At 39.5% G+C, this 17,675-nt stretch overlaps 2 protein-coding genes across 2 annotated transcripts in view; one reads left to right on the forward strand and one right to left on the reverse strand.

Annotated features, from left to right (window-relative positions):
* LOC111268532 (uncharacterized) overlaps window positions 1–4,214 on the forward strand; it is a 23,099-nt gene extending 18,885 nt beyond the window's left edge. Inside the window, exon 2 of the mRNA XM_022847574.2 lies at window positions 3,960–4,214. Within this exon, the coding sequence (XP_022703309.1) occupies window positions 3,960–4,214 (255 nt within the window). The remainder of the gene's footprint in view (window positions 1–3,959) is intronic.
* A 777-nt stretch (window positions 4,215–4,991) lies between these two features.
* LOC111268533 (sarcoplasmic calcium-binding proteins I, III, and IV) lies at window positions 4,992–17,675 on the reverse strand. The gene is made up of 4 exons (XM_022847575.2): window positions 17,544–17,675; window positions 13,445–13,611; window positions 7,203–7,433; window positions 4,992–5,535 (listed from the first exon to the last, which is right to left on the reverse strand). The coding sequence occupies exons 1-4, from the start codon at window positions 17,593–17,595 to the stop codon at window positions 5,371–5,373; spliced, it is 615 nt and encodes a 204-aa protein (XP_022703310.1). The 5' UTR covers window positions 17,596–17,675; the 3' UTR covers window positions 4,992–5,370.

The raw sequence follows: 17,675 nt of genomic DNA on the forward strand, positions 1-17,675 counted from the left end.
AGAAAAAAATCGTGTTTTTTTAAGAAATCATTTGAAAAGTATTCGATCTGTATTTCACCGAAGCATTTTTTCTGTAGTTGCTATTTGTCACGATTCTATTTCTAAAAGCGCTTAACCTTTTCCGACTACCCTGCTGCACAAAAAACAGCTAAGAGAAAGAGGTCTATGGGCAAATAAAGCAGAACATGATAAAATTATCTCGGTCAGAGGAGGAATGCGCAACTTATTTTAGGTAGAACGAGTAAATAATAATTAAAAGTGTAATATCAATAATTATCAGAAAAAAAAAAACCTTTTTAATTGCATTATTGATTCACTTAAAAGATATTTTCTCAATGGGTTTCAGCGATAATTTTACCTAGGGGAGCCAGCGAAAAGCCCATTTCGCCCAGAGTGCTTGGTTCAGCCTCAACGGTTGAAACTATTTTCGCCGAGACCTACTATTCATAACTTATTTCCAATTTCTTTCTTTTATGCTTCACTTCGAACCAATTTGAATCTTCTGTTGATAATACGGCGGATCGCCTGATACGCCCCAGAGAGCGGCCGCTATTAAACGCCACGTTAACTAAATGATTCACTTTAAAAGCTTGCCTGTTTATATGTTAATTCTTATTCAGCGTTTAAATTCTACAATTAAATAATATAGGTCAAAATAGAGCAGTTGTAAAAATATGATCTGAGAAAATAATCACTCATAAAGATATACTTGTTCTAGTGTCAACGATGTTAAAAGCATCTAAGCGAGGCTTCCTTCTGTGTTACCGCCAGAACCACCAGATTTTTAAGCGCAGTTGCCCGAAAGCCACCTGCTCCCTTGCATACTGATACTCTTCCTTGCTATTCATGATTTCAAAGACGGACGATTTCATAATCCCATAGAAACACCTCGTAAACCTTCCGTTTCAGTGTCCTATCCTGCCTATAATTACATCTGCGTTCCGCACGGCGTAGCTTGCGTAGGACGAGAGACGTGTATCGTGTAGCCTCTATGTCCTACATGTATTCCTCGTCCATGCTAATCTGTCTTGTGGCATCATGGTCACAGAAACCGGGCTCTTATTGCCATTAAGCGTAAAGCAAACTGCCTCATAGCAACAGAACTAGCGTTTAACCTAAGCTTGATTTTTGCAACTTAGCAAGCAATTAACGTAAAATTAATCTCCTGTGAGAAAGGCGCCATATGTCACCTCCTTTTTGGTCGCCGTTACCTCCATTTCTGTCAACCGTTTATTACGAAGTCTATGCCTAGTTCAAACACCTGCAGACAAGCAGAACCTATAAAGGAAATACGACGCGTCCACATATTTGAGCTGTGCTATAACCGCCGGTTAGGTCTTAAGATCCTGCGCAAGAGGTCAGCGGAGACTGCTTCGTTGAAGCTGTTTCAGACGTAATTGCGTCACTAGATTCCATCGTTGTGATGACCACGATAGTACCGTGTCACAGTGTTTAAGCATTAATATTGTAACTTCTCAACCTGTGTTGCACTCCATTTGGTTAGTTACTCTATATTACATGGTTACACTCTATGTGTAACCATGTAATATAGAGTGTATATATATTTAGAGGCACGGTATTCCCTTAACCAAGCTGTATCAAAGTGAAATATAACAGAAGGGTAATACATGAAGTGGTTGACTGTCGCACTCACGAGCCGTTACCTTATGAGTCACATGAAGGAACTATTTAGACCCAACGGTTCTTTTAAGTCGAGCTGAAAAGCCTATAGCTCTTAGTTTTATGACTTATTTCTACATATGATTTACACGGAACTGCAGAGGAGTGCGTTGCAGGGGAAAACAAAACAACTGAATTAAACGGAAAAAATGATAAGGACACTTCCGTAGCAAATGCAGAAACAATAACAATGTAGAGTCTAGATAGCTTGAGAGCTTTTCAGCTGGGTATCACGCCTAAATGCTGTAAAAACAAGGCGTTTCCGAACAGTTGCAGAAAATTGCATATAGGACCAGTACATGCAGAATACATTTCGAAACAAATACTTAAAAAAATTACGTGCTATTTCACGACGAACCAAGTTGTAATGCAAGGGTCTATGATCTACTAATACGACTTAATACTCTACGCGCTCTCTCGCATCATAAATTTCAGTCAATGAGAGTTAGCCTTAATTATAGTAAGACTCTCTTCCAGCCAATCAATCTAAGAAGCGTCTTTTACACGTATAAGAACAACTGCAGACTGAAAATGTTTATATACTCCATTTGAGATAAATTGATTTTCATTTCCGATTTTGTTTACCCCATGTACATAATTGTACTAGCCAAGAAGGACATCGAAAATCTAAATCTTCACTAGACAGAGCATTAAAAGTATTCAGTCGTGCCCGTAACAGTCACTAGTTCCTGGCCTTATGCAGGCAGCAGATGAAGGAAGCGCTGTATATTATACGGAAACGTGCTAATCCAATAAGAAACGTCCAGCCTTTTATTGGATCTATAGTGTATCAGCCGGGCCGATTTTTTGGCATCCTCTCTGAAATGTGGGACGCGTCCAAGTGCGTCGGTATAAAATATTATTTGTTAAGTATAAACAAAATACATTTAATTAACATCGTATGAAGTCGTTTTCGCTTTCAAGGATATGTCTGTGTGTCTCACTTGACAAATCGCCTATATATTGATTCTCTGGACTGGTAGGCCAAATCTTCAAGCCGAAAGAAACTTGATTTTGATGTAAGTGAAGCGCCGCCATATCCTTATCATAAGGCGGCACATTTCCTGCCACCATCGTCAAAAACAAGCGTGGATAGTATTATTTCAATGTTAATAGCTAATTGTTTCAGATTTCGCGGACGTTCGAGCGCAGCCAACGATTGAAGAACCGACATTAAAATAACATTGTTCTACTTGTATTTATCCGTAAATAGTATAGAACGATGCAATAATTATTGATTTCAAGTGAGATATGGTCTAAAGTGGATCGCTTCGAAAAACTACACATCGCGGCTTCCCTTGTGGCTTTTTTTTGTTTGCCTACCGTTCCTAAACATTATGTCGGAATCATGTATCTATTGCTCCCTTCATGCCCACTGTGTTACAGGCTATACCGAGACGGCATTACCTGAGTAGAGACTAGAGCAGATGGTTTCTCCACGTCCTGAATCTTCAGCGTCTGGTTGTCGTACTCGAGCCGTGCGCTCACCTCGAACCATGACATTCTCATGGAACCATTAGACCAGCGTAAAAGCGTTAGAGGAGGGTCCCGTGTCTCTAATTAGGTAGCAGAAATAAACGAACGTTGGAGAATATCAGTACTTCGGAGCGGGTGTTCTGCCATTTTTCGTGTACCGTCTCAGAAATATAGTACCTTCCTGCCGAGTACCCTGTCAGCGAGAATGAATCGATTCGTAGCGACCTTGAAACAAAGAACTTGATTTTCGAGGAAATTGTCACTGATACGCCTCCATAGAGATGAATCTATGAGCGTGTTATAAAAGTTTTTCTTGTGTAAGCGAGCCCCCTCTCAGCGACTGCATAATATCTCGTTTACCGTCGAATGAAGCGTTGACCATTGACTTTACTTAAGTTAGCATATAGTGACTATATGCGTATGGTCACATACGCTTCGGTGTGATACCGTACAAACTACATGAATAAGGCAAAATTTTATAACATTTTTAGCGACCTTGATTGACCTTTACGTTTTGGCTAGAACAACTGTTTCAAATGTATATTTCACTTATTTAGTTACTCAAAACCGCGGACCTAGTTTTCGGCTCTGCTTGAGATCTTCTCTGACCTTCTGTTTCATAGAGTACCTAACAAGGCATTTCCATAAAGTACAAGACTCAAGTGTCAATTCCGAATATGATCTGAAAGTGTGCAGATTGATTACGTAGTCTGATCGGTGCGTCACACATGATGTCCATTGTCTATAAATGCGTGTTAGCTGTCTATAAATCTGTCTATAATTTTCCCACTGTATCCTTTCAGATGAATCAAGTAACAGTGAACACCAGTGATAATTCGATAGATGAGACCTCTATCGAAGATCCGCAAGCACTGGGAACGATTCAGCACGAAATCAAATGGAAGGAGGATAGCCGATTCCATGACCCTATAGATAACCGGTTTGTTGCCAGGATTGTATCAATCTTTATTACAAGCAAAGGCCTACGTCGAAGCTTCGATTTCCGTATCGCTAAACCCGCTCTTGAGCTCGCTGTGAACGACGTAAGTGACCCTTGACAGTCGCCTTATATTTAAACAGCTTATATATATATATAGTAAATAATCTCAAGTACGTACTATTTTAGGTTGTTAATTGTTTCTATTTGAAAAACTTCGCACAATCTGTCAGAGCTGCTGGAACAGCACCGCATCAGTTGTTGCAGTTTGTTTCATTGTGAGCGTAGCTAATTTTATATTTGTGAAGAGTGACATAGGTTTATTACCAAAATGTTAAATCTGAAATGAAACTCCATTGTTTGCAACCTGCAGCCTGAGTGTAGTGCCTAAAAGGAGGCTTATTTTTAGAGAGGAAACGTTTCGCACCGTGCTACCTTTCGTTTGTAAAGCTATTTCAAATAGCTGCAGGTTTTAGATGTTGCTATAACGAATTTTGACATATGCAGTAATGCGAATGACGACAATAGATAACTGTGACATAAACATGGGATCGAAGTAACACCAATGGCGCCAGCAGAACGGCGGTACTAGCTTTTTGCAAACGCGCAACAAATAGTCGTGGACAACATTAAAACGCGTCTGCCTCCGACAGAGCAGGTATCTCTCATTGTTTGGTATTTAATCGATCCATGGTAGCCATACTGTATTGTTTTAACATATTGCCAGTGTCCATAAGAAACCGTTCATCGCATCGACGTTTATGGATGATATATATTACACATGTATGACATTATTATCTTATTCACTCTGATACCCCAGAGCGATCGGTCGAAAACTATATCAGGGTTAAATTTGCTATTTTAACGCTTCAAATCTGGATTATAAGCTCTGATACACTTGAGAGATAATGTTAGGCATTTTTATTATAGTAACGTTTTAGAATATTATAACGATACAAAATAGCACCCCGTAGTGAACTCTTTGCTCGTATTCTTAATCAAATGCTCAGACTTGCAAAATTATTTTTATATTTAATGTTAATTTGGTTCATATATTATTTGCTAGTTCCTTATTTACTCTGTAATTCAATGGCACCGATCAGGTCAGTGACGAATTATATCTTATCGATATTCCTTTCTGTTTTCGGTTCAACCGGCATCATTTCAGTAATTTCTCCCATCAATTAGGCAGTAACGATTTATCTGTACGAAAAACCTTAAAGGTCTACCGAAATACCTAATCGTCGACATAAGTTAGCACCTGTAGAACTGCCCTTTTACTTCTTCTTAGTCTTCGCCTCGAGCGTGGTGAGATCCTCAGTCTCGAAAGGGCCGAACAAAAATTTGCCCTTGATGTTCGTGTCGTCCTTCGTCCAGTATTCGTACATTCGAGCTCGGAAACTATCCAACGGCATGGCCCTATCATTGGCTTTGTCTACCTCCTGAAAGTGATCGAATCAACTCAATGAAAAGAGATGAAAAAGGAAGACAATGAAAGGATGCGCGATACGTTAATAAGCGGCGATTTCGCAGTTTGGGTTGAAATTATGAATCAAGTTGGCGTATATGGCGTTGACTTATAATAGAATTGCGATCGAGCTTCATATGATTGAAATGTATCGGTGTTGAGTGAATAAACTTAATTTAAGTAATCTAGGCTTACAGTCTTTTCAAGTTAATTCTATATTGTAATATAGCAGCATTTTCACTTCCATAAGACCCTTATATCATGCGGACGTCAAATCTGATGAGATAGAATGATATTTATCGAGCTGATGCTAGGCAGTGCGGCAATGAGCTTCACTAGAACCCAAGAGATTTCTAAACAAAGCCACCCTATTTACCGCTCTATTGCATATCTAAACGTTTATTCGTTAGTCATCGTAACGATTTATCAAAGAAGTTTGTTACTTATCCAGGCACACCGGCGTCTCTTAATGTATATATATATATATATATATAGGGGCAACATTTTTGGCTCGTTCAAGCTTAATATAAATACGCACTCAATATTAATCAAGGCGCCATAAAGGATCCTTTAAAGCGTTCTTAGAAACGATCTTTATGGAACCGTATAACTTCCTCTTGAAAACCTTACAAATGTCTGCTGACAAGCAAAATACTGTTTAGCCTAGAAGCCCGCAGGCACTGTTCTTTTTTTTTGGATGGGCTTCTGGGTAAAAGCCCAGAAAGTGAATTGAGCATAGAATTTACCTACTAAAAATATGCTACGATGTGTTTATTGACATTATCTAATAATCATGTTACCCGATCGTGAAAATTGAAGGAAAAAATATATTCGCTGACGGCTAGGATGCTTGAGATGTTGTGCTTGGTAGCTGCGTGGCATCTATCTTAAATTGAACCCCAAACAAAAAACTATTGATTGAGACACAACCGAAACCTGGGCTATCACGTCAAAGGCGTATTACTATAATGCGATGATCCAGGCTTTTGCCGAACCTCCGATATAGTTCCTCGTCATTTTGTACATACGGATTATACAAGTTGCTGTCTACTTTCATAACACTCCATAATCTATGCTATCGAATGCATTTAATAACACCTAAAGCGTCGTAAGTGTATTTGATGTGCGCTAAATCAGCATTGAACGATTAAAATCAACCCACCGCCAAGCAGCGCACGGGAACTGGCATTGGTATCGATCAGAAACCTCACTCGGCTTTACGATAAAAGGCATCATCTCCTTAATACATATATCTCTAGTTCTTATAATATATAACACATATATTATAAATATAGATATAAATATATAATAGCTTTCACCGAGGTTGATGTGTTTCATATTGATGAATCTTAGCAAACAAGCTTGTTCACGACAAAGCAAAGGAACTACTGACCAACGTGTCTAAACACATCAGGCGGACCCTTTCGGCTAGCAAAACCCATTCTTAGAATGGCATATATACATACATATATATATATATATTTATATAATAAGTTTTATACAACAATAATATACGTGTGTTGGTGGATTCGATGCGTATATTGGGTTTAGTATGTTGGTGACGGTCCATGCGTAATCCCTTATTAGTTAACATCCACGCTGTCCTCCACAAATATCTACACCATCTGAACGGATACTTACATCAAGCATAAAGTCGAATTGCTCTTCGACATGGTCAATGCTCAGATTTAAACCTTTAAGATATTTTTTATAGTCCTTAATGCAAAAAAGACCGTCTTTATTGGCGTCCATGATCATAAACAAAAGTTGAGCGTATTTCTGCAAAAAATCCGGCAAGTCTTTGAATTCTTTTGTCGTTTCGCCCATTGTCTTGAAATATCTGATCCATTCGTCAAATTCCACGACAGTGTCCTGTAATAGGACAACCGCACAAACTTGGTTAATATTTGAGCTTAAGATATTTTATAAGAAAACGAGATTGTTACCGGTAACTATTGTAGAACGACAATCGATGGTACCTTCCAACGAAAATTAGGTCTAGCTTGCGGTTCGCGTTTTCTCGAACGTTACTACGTAACGAACCTTTTTCATAGGAAAATGGATCGATACATTCGCAAAACACCGATGACTTGATTCGAAACGGTGTGCTGACAAGGATTATAGTCAACAGAAAACTAGCCAGTGATCCGTAATACATATATTGATATGACTTTGCATAGATTTATAGTTTTTCAGCTTTAATCATAATGATGATTTATTCGACCCTTTAATTTATGACACGCGTACATATATATATATATATATATATACCTACGCGCTAGTAAGAAAAATCGACTAGCGTGAAGCAGGTTATATAGGCCACTCAATTGGGTTAGGAGCTTTGATGGGATGGCTTAGTGGGTCAACGGAAGGCTTAGTTAGGTGACGCTAACGGCTTTACATTGCAACGAGGTCCGGCTGTGGGCTTTTTGTTTTGCTTGGAAAAGTCAGGAGAACCCAGCTTAGTCCACTACCATCAAGAACCCTATCGGCATTGTTAGTTCGAATCGTGCGCAGGACGTAGGAATGTTCGCTCGATAGTTTCTCTGTCTATGTAAAATATAGCGCCCGATCTGTAGCTATTTCAATGGACGGAACTGTAATGTTGACGCATGCAGTTACTAATGTGCTTGTTTTGGGTCCTTGGGTTATCCTCGAAATGTCTTATAACTCACAGCTGCGGAGTGATATAAACATTACTACGAAAGCTGTGGGGTGTGCGCTGGGGTTCGTAGCGTCCTTCCGTCATTGCTTCATGTAATAAGCTGGCCAAGTGCAGCATAGGCTTGAAAATAAAATCGTAGATTGGTCCGGAAAATGTACTACTTTAGCAGAAAAGCGGCTTGCCTATGGACGGAATCTTGTATTAGATTCAATTTTTCTTTGGTTCTACTGTTGACCAGGCATACAAACGTTGATTCTTCACATATTATCTTTTATTATGGAGCAACAGCAGTCGAAGGCGCAAGTAACGCCATTCTTTAATCATTCATCTCAAAGTGGACGTAGCATCGAAATTACCGACGACTCGCTATTTGACTACTCAAGTTAAAACGAACAAGTTTTCGAGCTGATCCTTCGAGCTGAAAGCAGCCGCCGATAACGAGTGCAATGGCCGCGTTTCACACAGCAATCTTTCTCTGATGCGAAGTATTTGAGAACTTTGATTCTGAATGTACTCCATCTTACAGTATTTAAATGTTCTGCCAAGTTTTCTCAGTTTGGGGACTTTTTTTGGTTTGGGAACGGTTTACTATGAAGCCCGTCCCTTAGCTATATTTTACTAGTGGAATTTTGTTCGTTACAGGCAACTTCTATGGAAGCTGCCATTGTCATATGTCACGGGAAATTAGTTAAATTGCGTAGTTATTACAGCACTGGTTTCAGGTAGACTGCTTCGCCTGTCAACGGGAGCAAAGCTCGTTGTGGCACTAAAATAAGTAGCCTTATATCTGCATCATTGTATTGGAAAGAAAAGGTAGATTTTTAAAAAGTAATAAAGTGAATTTTTATGTTGTATAGGCACATGGATTTTTGGAAGTATACACACAAATACGAACTGACCATTTTTGGCGAGAACGCAGTCGTCCTTAGCATCTTTCGTCTATGTAGCTAACCAACTTTATTAAGTTCCCGAAGTTTCCTAGCTGTTCATCTATATCCGTTTAAAATACCTATCTGTATATTATTTGAAAACTAGTGTTAACACACTCAAACGCGGTATAAGATAGCCAAGGCGTCGAAATTTCTTTAGATGCAATACGCTGTTGATTGAAGAACGCGAATCTTCTAAACTGTGACGACAGTATAGGACAAGCACAGACCTAAATAAGTGCTTTGCCATTTTCTGGGGCAGTCTGTTCAGTGGCTCTGAGAGACAAGGGGGTCGGCCTGAACAAGTACTATACCCGTTACTTGAGCCCCAGCTCTTTCATGTTCAATTTTATTCAGCCACTTTAGCGTATGGTGTTTACTTGCGTCAAAATTATCCCTAGGTATATAAGTATTCCTTATACAGCTAAGGTAACGATAATATCATAGGTGACGCCCCGAGGACCGTATCATATCATAGAAGAGACATAGAGATATGGCATTTACGATCTGAATGGAGCCACTTTTGTTTACTGTGGGACAAGGGAAGCAACTCTGAGACTCTTGGTGCTACGAAACAACGGGTTGGCGCCTATTTAGGAACGGTGGTTTTATTGCGGACAATCCTGAGAACGGCCGGCGAAGCATAAAGGAAAAATAAGTGCGATTATCAGGTGTCTTTTGACTAGTCAAACGCCATTTCTGTCGTTTTTTGCGAATCCCTTTGAAGGTTCTAGATCATCTCTGCATACTTGACCTGCGTTTGTTACGCGCGCAAACACTCTTTAAAGGCAAAGGGCCGTGAGTCTTTCATGACAAAAGCAACTGAGAATCGAAAAATGAAAATACAAATAATCATTAAGACACAGTATAAAATCAAGTTTATGGCAAGTAACAATAACTAAACTCGACCCACTTCGATAGGCGTCTGTCCTTAATTCGAACTGAGATTTCAATCAAAAGTTTCCACAGGGCGTTGATATGCCGGCGACGATAGAAAGTGGGTGTCAATGCCGAACAAGACGATAAACCCCATGTTACAGTCGTTTCCAGCTAAATTTAACAAAGGATACGATACGCTGGACCATTTTCACAATAACCATTAACTAGTTTCCCAAGACGACCAAGACAAACTAGTTAAGTGTTAGGACAATCCGTTTTTTAAAGCTAAAAGGTCTCTATGTAACGTTCGAATACGAAGGCGACGACTCCGCCTAATCATCTTTGCAAACGCAAATCTGTCTAATAATAAAGTAAGTACTGCTCGATTCCTAACACAGCAAGAGGACTATTTGAATAGAATTAAGAAATATTTCATATATAACTCTAGTTTGTGCCGAAATAGTCCAGAGTACACTACGACTGCTAAGGGGAGCACAAATATTGACCAAATAGTAAAATCAATTAGTTTAAGGGTAAAGCGTACAACGTTCAAAATTTTTTGGCTCGAGGCCATTAGCTCTTCCAATGACCACTTTTCCCTAGATAATAAGACCCACGGCGAAACGCATAGTCATCATTGTACTCTACGTTTCGAAATTACCACATCGTCAGATGCTAGCAGTCAGGCTTTCTGGAACAACGACACAGGTGTGAATAATAAACTATCAAGCAAATAATTAAATAATAAATTTAAATTCCGACTTTCTTGTCGGATTCGGCCTGCATTTTTAACAGAACCAGCGAACCCAGCTAAAATTTCGGCGAGCGACTGGCACGCTGCTGGGGGTGCACGATTCATGGATAACTAATTCATTTGGTTAATCTAATTTGAGCCTTACATAATTGTAGCTTGGTAATTCGGCGACAGACATGCAAGAATAATATAGGTACATTTTTATATTGTAAACCAGAGAAAATCTGATATATATCTACGACGCGATAACGATTGTTAGTATCCCCCAGTTATCTTACACAGACACACCACCTGTACAGACCAAGTAAAAAATCACAAGTCCTTTTATACTAAGTGACTACCTTAGGAAAAATTTGTTGATTTTAGCGGAAGTAGAGACAATAAAAGAACTTCCTGGGCACGGACTTCCTTGTACTTTCAGAAGTATGCCTATAAGAAAAGTTAAAAGTTGATACCAAGACTGTTCCCGTTGGCCCGCATATAGCAGCCTTAATGGAGTTATTTTCTGCCCGTGGTTTACAAGCAAAACCGGCACAGCCCATCGCCCAATGGCTGGAAAATCGGAACGGCGTCTGAATATAACAGTTCGTTTCCTAGATAGTACAGCTATAGCGTTTGTGAGCTGATGATACCAGCAGAGTCCTGTAACGACCTACCAGACCCTTTGAGCTAGAGCAAAAATCTAATTCGATTCGTACCTTAGAGAATAGCTATCGGCATGATCGCATAGCACTACAAATACAAGCCACCATTCACTGAATGGCAATACAAAGACATGGATGCAGAACATCTATTTTTCGTTATACCCTCTGGTTAGAACGGCAAGCGATCGAATGGCTGCAGCAACCGTCGTACCCCCTAACATGCCCGAACAAATCCCGCCGGGGTCAAGTGCACTCAATTTGTCTTGAGTTTACCTATTTGCAAACACTGAAGGCGAACGGCAGCTGATTGTCAATAACAATCCTGCTATGCATAGCTACGCTAGAAAAAAAACTAGCTACGTGTCCTTCTAACGGCCCGAGGGCAATGTAAACGGTGAGATCTGGGGTTATCGGACCTGCATTTTAAACATCCTGTGCCAAGGAAAATACTTGGTGCTTATCAATAAACTTTGAAAAAAAATATGAAAACTAACATAATCACGGGTGAACGAGTATATTTGCTGAAATGTATGAATTTGCCAAAAATAGCGATTTATGATAAATTAACACGTGGTAACTAATGGAATATTATAAGACGAAGATCTGTACATCCAAGTGTCGGCGAATGCTGTACTCCTATGGCTTTTGTCTTTCCTTTCTTAGTATAAATAATCGCAGCTATTGATACATGTAGTGGAGATGAGGACGTCAACCAATAGAGTATACATGCAAGCGTTCCAAAGCGTGACGGGAAATGAAGGGAAGAGTTTCCCCATATTGGTGGCTCTTCGAACTGGCCTCTACATCTTTATTTGATATTTTATATACATGGGAAGAACGACAAGGAAGCGCATCGTGTGTCGACTGTAAATACATAGACAAGCTCAGAAAAAAAACTCTCACTTTATATTCTGTAGGTGTGGGAGGCATGAAGCGCATAGCGTCTAAGCGACATGCTTGCTCCAGCGATCACGAATGGAATCGCGAACAGTTTGTTCAGCTGTTAAACATCTTTAATCATTTTAAAAAGTGGGAAATAAACGAACGCAATGTCGGTATCATAAGTTTAGTTTATAGAAGAACAATGTTTGAAGGGTTCGCGCACTTTCGTATTAGATAGCGTAATTAGCGGAGGTTAACGTATCTCTATCTATAAACGCGCTGTTTGCATGACAAGTGTTCCTGCAATAGTTCTGGAGAGGTAGGAAATTGTACAGTTTTTGAGAATCTCCTTAACAGACTGACCATCGCATAAAAAAATTTTGAAGAAATCATGTCACAAACATCCCAAAAGTTAGCTAAAGGGATAGACAGCGATTTCAATGCAAATAGGTCTGAGTTAATCTAAAGACATGCTGCTACCGTGGGAACTGTAGAGGTAGTTCAAGTTCGAAAAACGAAAAAAAAAACTATATAATTTGCTTTCTTCTATACAAAAAAAATGTTTTCAAATTGAACCGTGATAGATTTAAGCCCTTCCTATATGTCAAAACTAGTTGTCGCCATTTATTGACTACTGGAGTTATTGCATCTCTAATAGACGCTTAAATAATTGTCACTATGGACATACTTGAGCTATATGGTTGCTTTTAAACGGTTTTTTGTTTGGAGAATACCAAGTATTCTACAATATATCATCATTATGACAGTGGATAAATTAACATGTGATAGCAACTCATACGATATCATAAAATCATTTAATGAATGACGGAACAACTAGATCATTTTCTTGAAGATCAAATGATGAAAATAATAAAACGTTCACGTTTACTGACCTCGAAATAGATTAGTTTGGATAGGGGTGATAAGAAAAATGGTGGTTCACCTAAAGTTCATACTGGCCAGTACGTATTACGTAAGGCGATAGGTACTTTAAGCGTTGGCTTTATGATGCGTTGTCTTAAGAAAAATATATCTGGATTTAGTATTTTTGTAATATTATTTGTCTGGATGAAGGAAAGTAAGAGCAATTTGGTAGAATCGTTAGTAAACGATTTGCTGCTCGGTCTCACCTTGTTGTAGTCAGCGTCCCTCGTAAGTTCATTCCACCATTTTTCGAGGATAGACTTCCAGCGCTCGTAGACATCTTTTTCAAGTTTGCCTTTCCTTTGAACCTTTGTGTAATACTCAGCGAGAGCATTGAAGTCGTCCCACGACAGAATACCGTCTTTATTCTGATCTGAAATTCGAATAGAAATCAATTCAACATGTTTCAATTTTCGGTGCCAGCGCTACGGATCAGTATTGGTCAGCCTTCGCGATAATAGAACTATTTCGCGTAGGGTAACCATCGCGATTTTGATATAGGCGTCGGTAGACAGCGAGGTTATGAGCACCCGATGAATCGACAATGATTACGATGATGCTATATTATGTAAAGAGTATATAGCAGCAAGTTAGCATTATTCACACCTGTGGCACTGACTAGCTGGCAGTGATTCGGAATTTTTTTCGTTTAAAGTATATGTTATATTTAAACTGTTCGGTGGACTTTATTGCCTGAAGGAATTCAAGCCTTCAGACCTAACAACGAAGATTGATTAATAAAGGACACCTAGGATCGATTGCCTTAGAGCTATATAAATGGGCTATAAATCCAACCCAAACAGCGTTATGATTCAAACTACAAAAGCATCACATTCCACACAATATGAAGGCCCAGCAAATCACATCATAAATATTAAACATGCACCCTCGATTATATATATAACTTAAGTGTATATGTACAGATATAACAGTATCGTCGTTTCTTTTAAGTAATTTTATGCTTTTTCCAAAAGTTCAAAGCACTTATTTTTGAACGCTATATATTACGCTACCTCTTATAATACTACACTTTGGCGATGACTAAGATTAAAGAATGTCTGTTTCACAGCCTATTTAGCCCCAAACTCCGAACTTTTAAAATATTCTTGAGCTTTTGAACAAGTATATTTCCGTCACTGAAACGTGTATATATATTTTTTTTACGTTCCAAAGATACTTCGGTTAGTAAAGGCCCTTTCTTTTTCGCTCAATGAATTGACATCGCTTTAATTGGATCAAAACTCGAAGATCACGATGATAGTGGCTCGTTGCATTAGTCTGCCGAGCTTGCTTCTAATCAAATGGCTGTACAGGTAAAAGTCTATGTGTGGTCATCTTTCCTCTGCCAAACAGGCAACAGGTAGAAGAAAGACCCTGAGGCTGGCGTTGAGGTGCGAGTCAATAATGCATTTATTCAAAGTCGACGTTAAGCCTCCCTTCAGTACGACAAAAACAGAACTGACCAAGTAACTGGAAAATAGGGATAGACACAACCATACGCAAATAATCGTCTCTGAGGAGCGGCAAATGACAGTCACTGCGTAACAAATTTTCGATTAAAAATTAACAGGAACGTACCAAGTGTGCGATGGATCAAAGCATGTAAATTGACAGGTATAGAATTGGGCGATAGGCATGACAAAGAAAGTGGTTCCTGTTTACGCAGTTTACTAAACGTTGACAGAGTGCCCAATCAACGAAATCAATGTAGACGTCTAGAAATCAAGACTGCGGCTCCTAACGGATGACATGTAAATACCTCGGTGAAATAATGGCCAGTTATGATTTTATAGACCTTTTCACAGGATACGAAATCGCAAAGGAACTGAAAAGGGCTAGCATTTTCGTGCTAAACGGAGAATACTTTGTTATGGGGTGCTAAACTCGCTAGACTTCATAGTGCGCATATCATATGTAGCGTGAGTTCGTTTTCCATATGGAATCATACACGTGGATAAGGTCTTCCGGGGGACGAGGAAGCCTTGATATATCGACCGTTTCATGAATGCATTCATCAGATCAAAACGTCAGCGGTAACGGCTGTTGGCCTTTTAGGCCTGCGACGAAACCTGATGTGTTGTCACTTGCAATAGGGAAGCTGTCATGCGTATGGATACGCGGAATATAGAAAACTAAATCTGATTGAAACAGGAATGGTATTCAGATGAAATAGCCTAATTGACAAGGGTGGCACTATTTTATTCGATATGAAGAAGACACATATCTAATACGACTTGGGAAAAATATCCAATAACAACTATCACACGTTCTTAACTTACGGCTCGAAGTACGTATACGCAACCAAAAACAACAGGACGTTGTACTCATCATCTCTGCAATATCATCCTCTTAATTTAGTACCCAAGACCTTCAGATGTCATAAAGCACCTTTCTGAAAAACTATACCTGTTTAAGGATCACTCGGCGACACATAAATATCGAATAGTCAGTCAGTCACCCGCTGGTATCGGTTAGTCCAATAGTGCCAACAGCTTCTAAGTTGAATTCTATACAGTTATACAATAAGTCCCTTAGCCGAATGGATTCATAGTAGCTTTATTATTTCGTTCTGTTTTTTTTTTTGCTAACAAAAAACCATAGCCATCATCACCATTATGATGGACACAAGCAACTACCTGTGACGAACTCGAGTTCATGAGAAGCCGTAGACGAAATTGCCATTGCCGTCAGCAACGTTATCGTCACACAGAGGGTGGTATTGTCCTTTCCACTATGTTTGTAACTTTGTGGACGGCTCTTCGAGTTTAGTAATCTATGAAGAGCTTGTATAGTTGAATCTACCTAGTTTTGGTCGTTGCTCAAGTAACCTACGGTTTTCTTTGCCAGAGGTCAGTTTGGCGTGTTCATATAGAATGACAGGTATAACACGTTGGTGTATAGCTGCACTCGGATGGCAGAACGAGACGAACCATATCGACGATGATTCTTTTTAAAAGAGAAAATTTGAAGCAACAAGCTTCTCTGGGCGGGTACGATAGATTTGCGCGTTTTTAACTCGTGGCTTTTTAGGCCCGTGGACGGCTCGTGGCACGATGCCACTATGCAGTAGCGTTATGTAGCGTTCGTCGACGTGACTGTCGCTAGTACGTCCGTATGTCGTAGTAGTTTTATTTATATTATGATAACAATAGTCGTAGGACCCGCAATAGAGATCAACTGGCAAGCTTGGCCTGCCAGCGTACACTTCGAGCGCAAATGCTTTGACAAAACAGTTTGCGAAGAAGAAAGATTGTAATCATCTCTATTACAAAATCCGCCGTAGAATGCCTGAGGTCGGCAAGCTTGACTGAGCTCGCGCTACGGCGAGAAACAGGGCAAATCGTACACCACAGACTAATACGGTGCCGCCCAGACCTTCCGTTTACAACGATCAGCCAAAACTCGGGATACCGTATCTGACGTCATCTACAAATATTACGAATAAGTCGCATCGATTACTTCAGTGAAAAATGACTGTGCCCGTGATTTCGTAGTATAATAGGCTGTACCGATTTCGGTGTTCTTAAATGCGGCCTGGTACACCGTGATGATGACGATAAAGATGTTTTTTGACAGTAATTATAATAACAATAACTGTACTTGACGGATGATGATGATGATTATTATTACGTTGTAGAAAAAACTTTCGCATGTACATTTGACGTTAATTCTCGTTAAACTACAGATCTCATTGGCGTACGTACTGTCACGTCGAAGTTTCCACGTCAACTAGCTGCGCAGGTGCCTGTGATACATCCCTTTAAAAGGGACCAGTTCTAAAACTCGTAATAAAATTGATATCTACCTTATAATATACGAATATTTTATACGAAATTGGTATTTTGCTTATTTAATACGCTTTTTCGTTTGCGTCAACTGTAGCACAGTGTGTTGCCATATGAGTCACTCACACGTTTCAGCCATTTATTCGAGGCACCAGTTACTAATTACTTTATATGCGAATAATCCTATCCACGAAAGTTTCTGAGAGAAAAGATCCAGCGCTTTTCTTGCGTTTCAGTCGCTCTTGCTATCCGGCATAATACAATGTAAATTTTTGCTTCCATCTGCGTTCACTAGTCGACCTCTTTGAAAAGCCGGAAAACGAACACTTGATCACATAGCAGATCTCTTTTGAATTTTTCATGTTACGTCATTGTGCACCATCCATATATTTCATCGCACAATATTTTTGTCGTAAGAGATAAAGAGGTCACTTTTTTTGTTATTATTAAAGCTTTCTTTTTCGGTTGTCGATAAAATATGATAAGGGCATTGTTGGTCCTGTAATAGGTACTTTCTTACCCCAAAAGTTGTGGAACATGTACAAATGTCGATGTCGAAACTGTTCTGACATGTCTGAGCGGTTGTGTGAGCCCGTATGGGGAGCTGATCGCACTGCAAGTAGCACAATGGCCCTCAGGCCAAAGGGCCTCA

The sequence above is a fragment of the Varroa jacobsoni genome, unplaced genomic scaffold (assembly GCF_002532875.2).
Source record: "Varroa jacobsoni isolate VJ856 unplaced genomic scaffold, vjacob_1.0 scaffold_1297, whole genome shotgun sequence".
NCBI classification, from domain to species: Eukaryota; Metazoa; Arthropoda; class Arachnida; order Mesostigmata; family Varroidae; genus Varroa; species Varroa jacobsoni.

Excerpts from the sequence above, each read along its gene's own strand:
- LOC111268533 (XM_022847575.2), bottom strand. The coding sequence starts at position 17,595 with ATGTCAGAACAGTTTCGACATCGACATTTGTACATGTTCCACAACTTT. Across the intron at positions 13,612-17,543 it reads CATGTTCCACAACTTTTGGG|ATCAGAATAAAGACGGTATT; the intron begins GTAAGAAAGTAC and ends TTCGAATTTCAG. Across the intron at positions 5,536-7,202 it reads AATTCGACTTTATGCTTGAT|GAGGTAGACAAAGCCAATGA; the intron begins GTAAGTATCCGT and ends GATCACTTTCAG.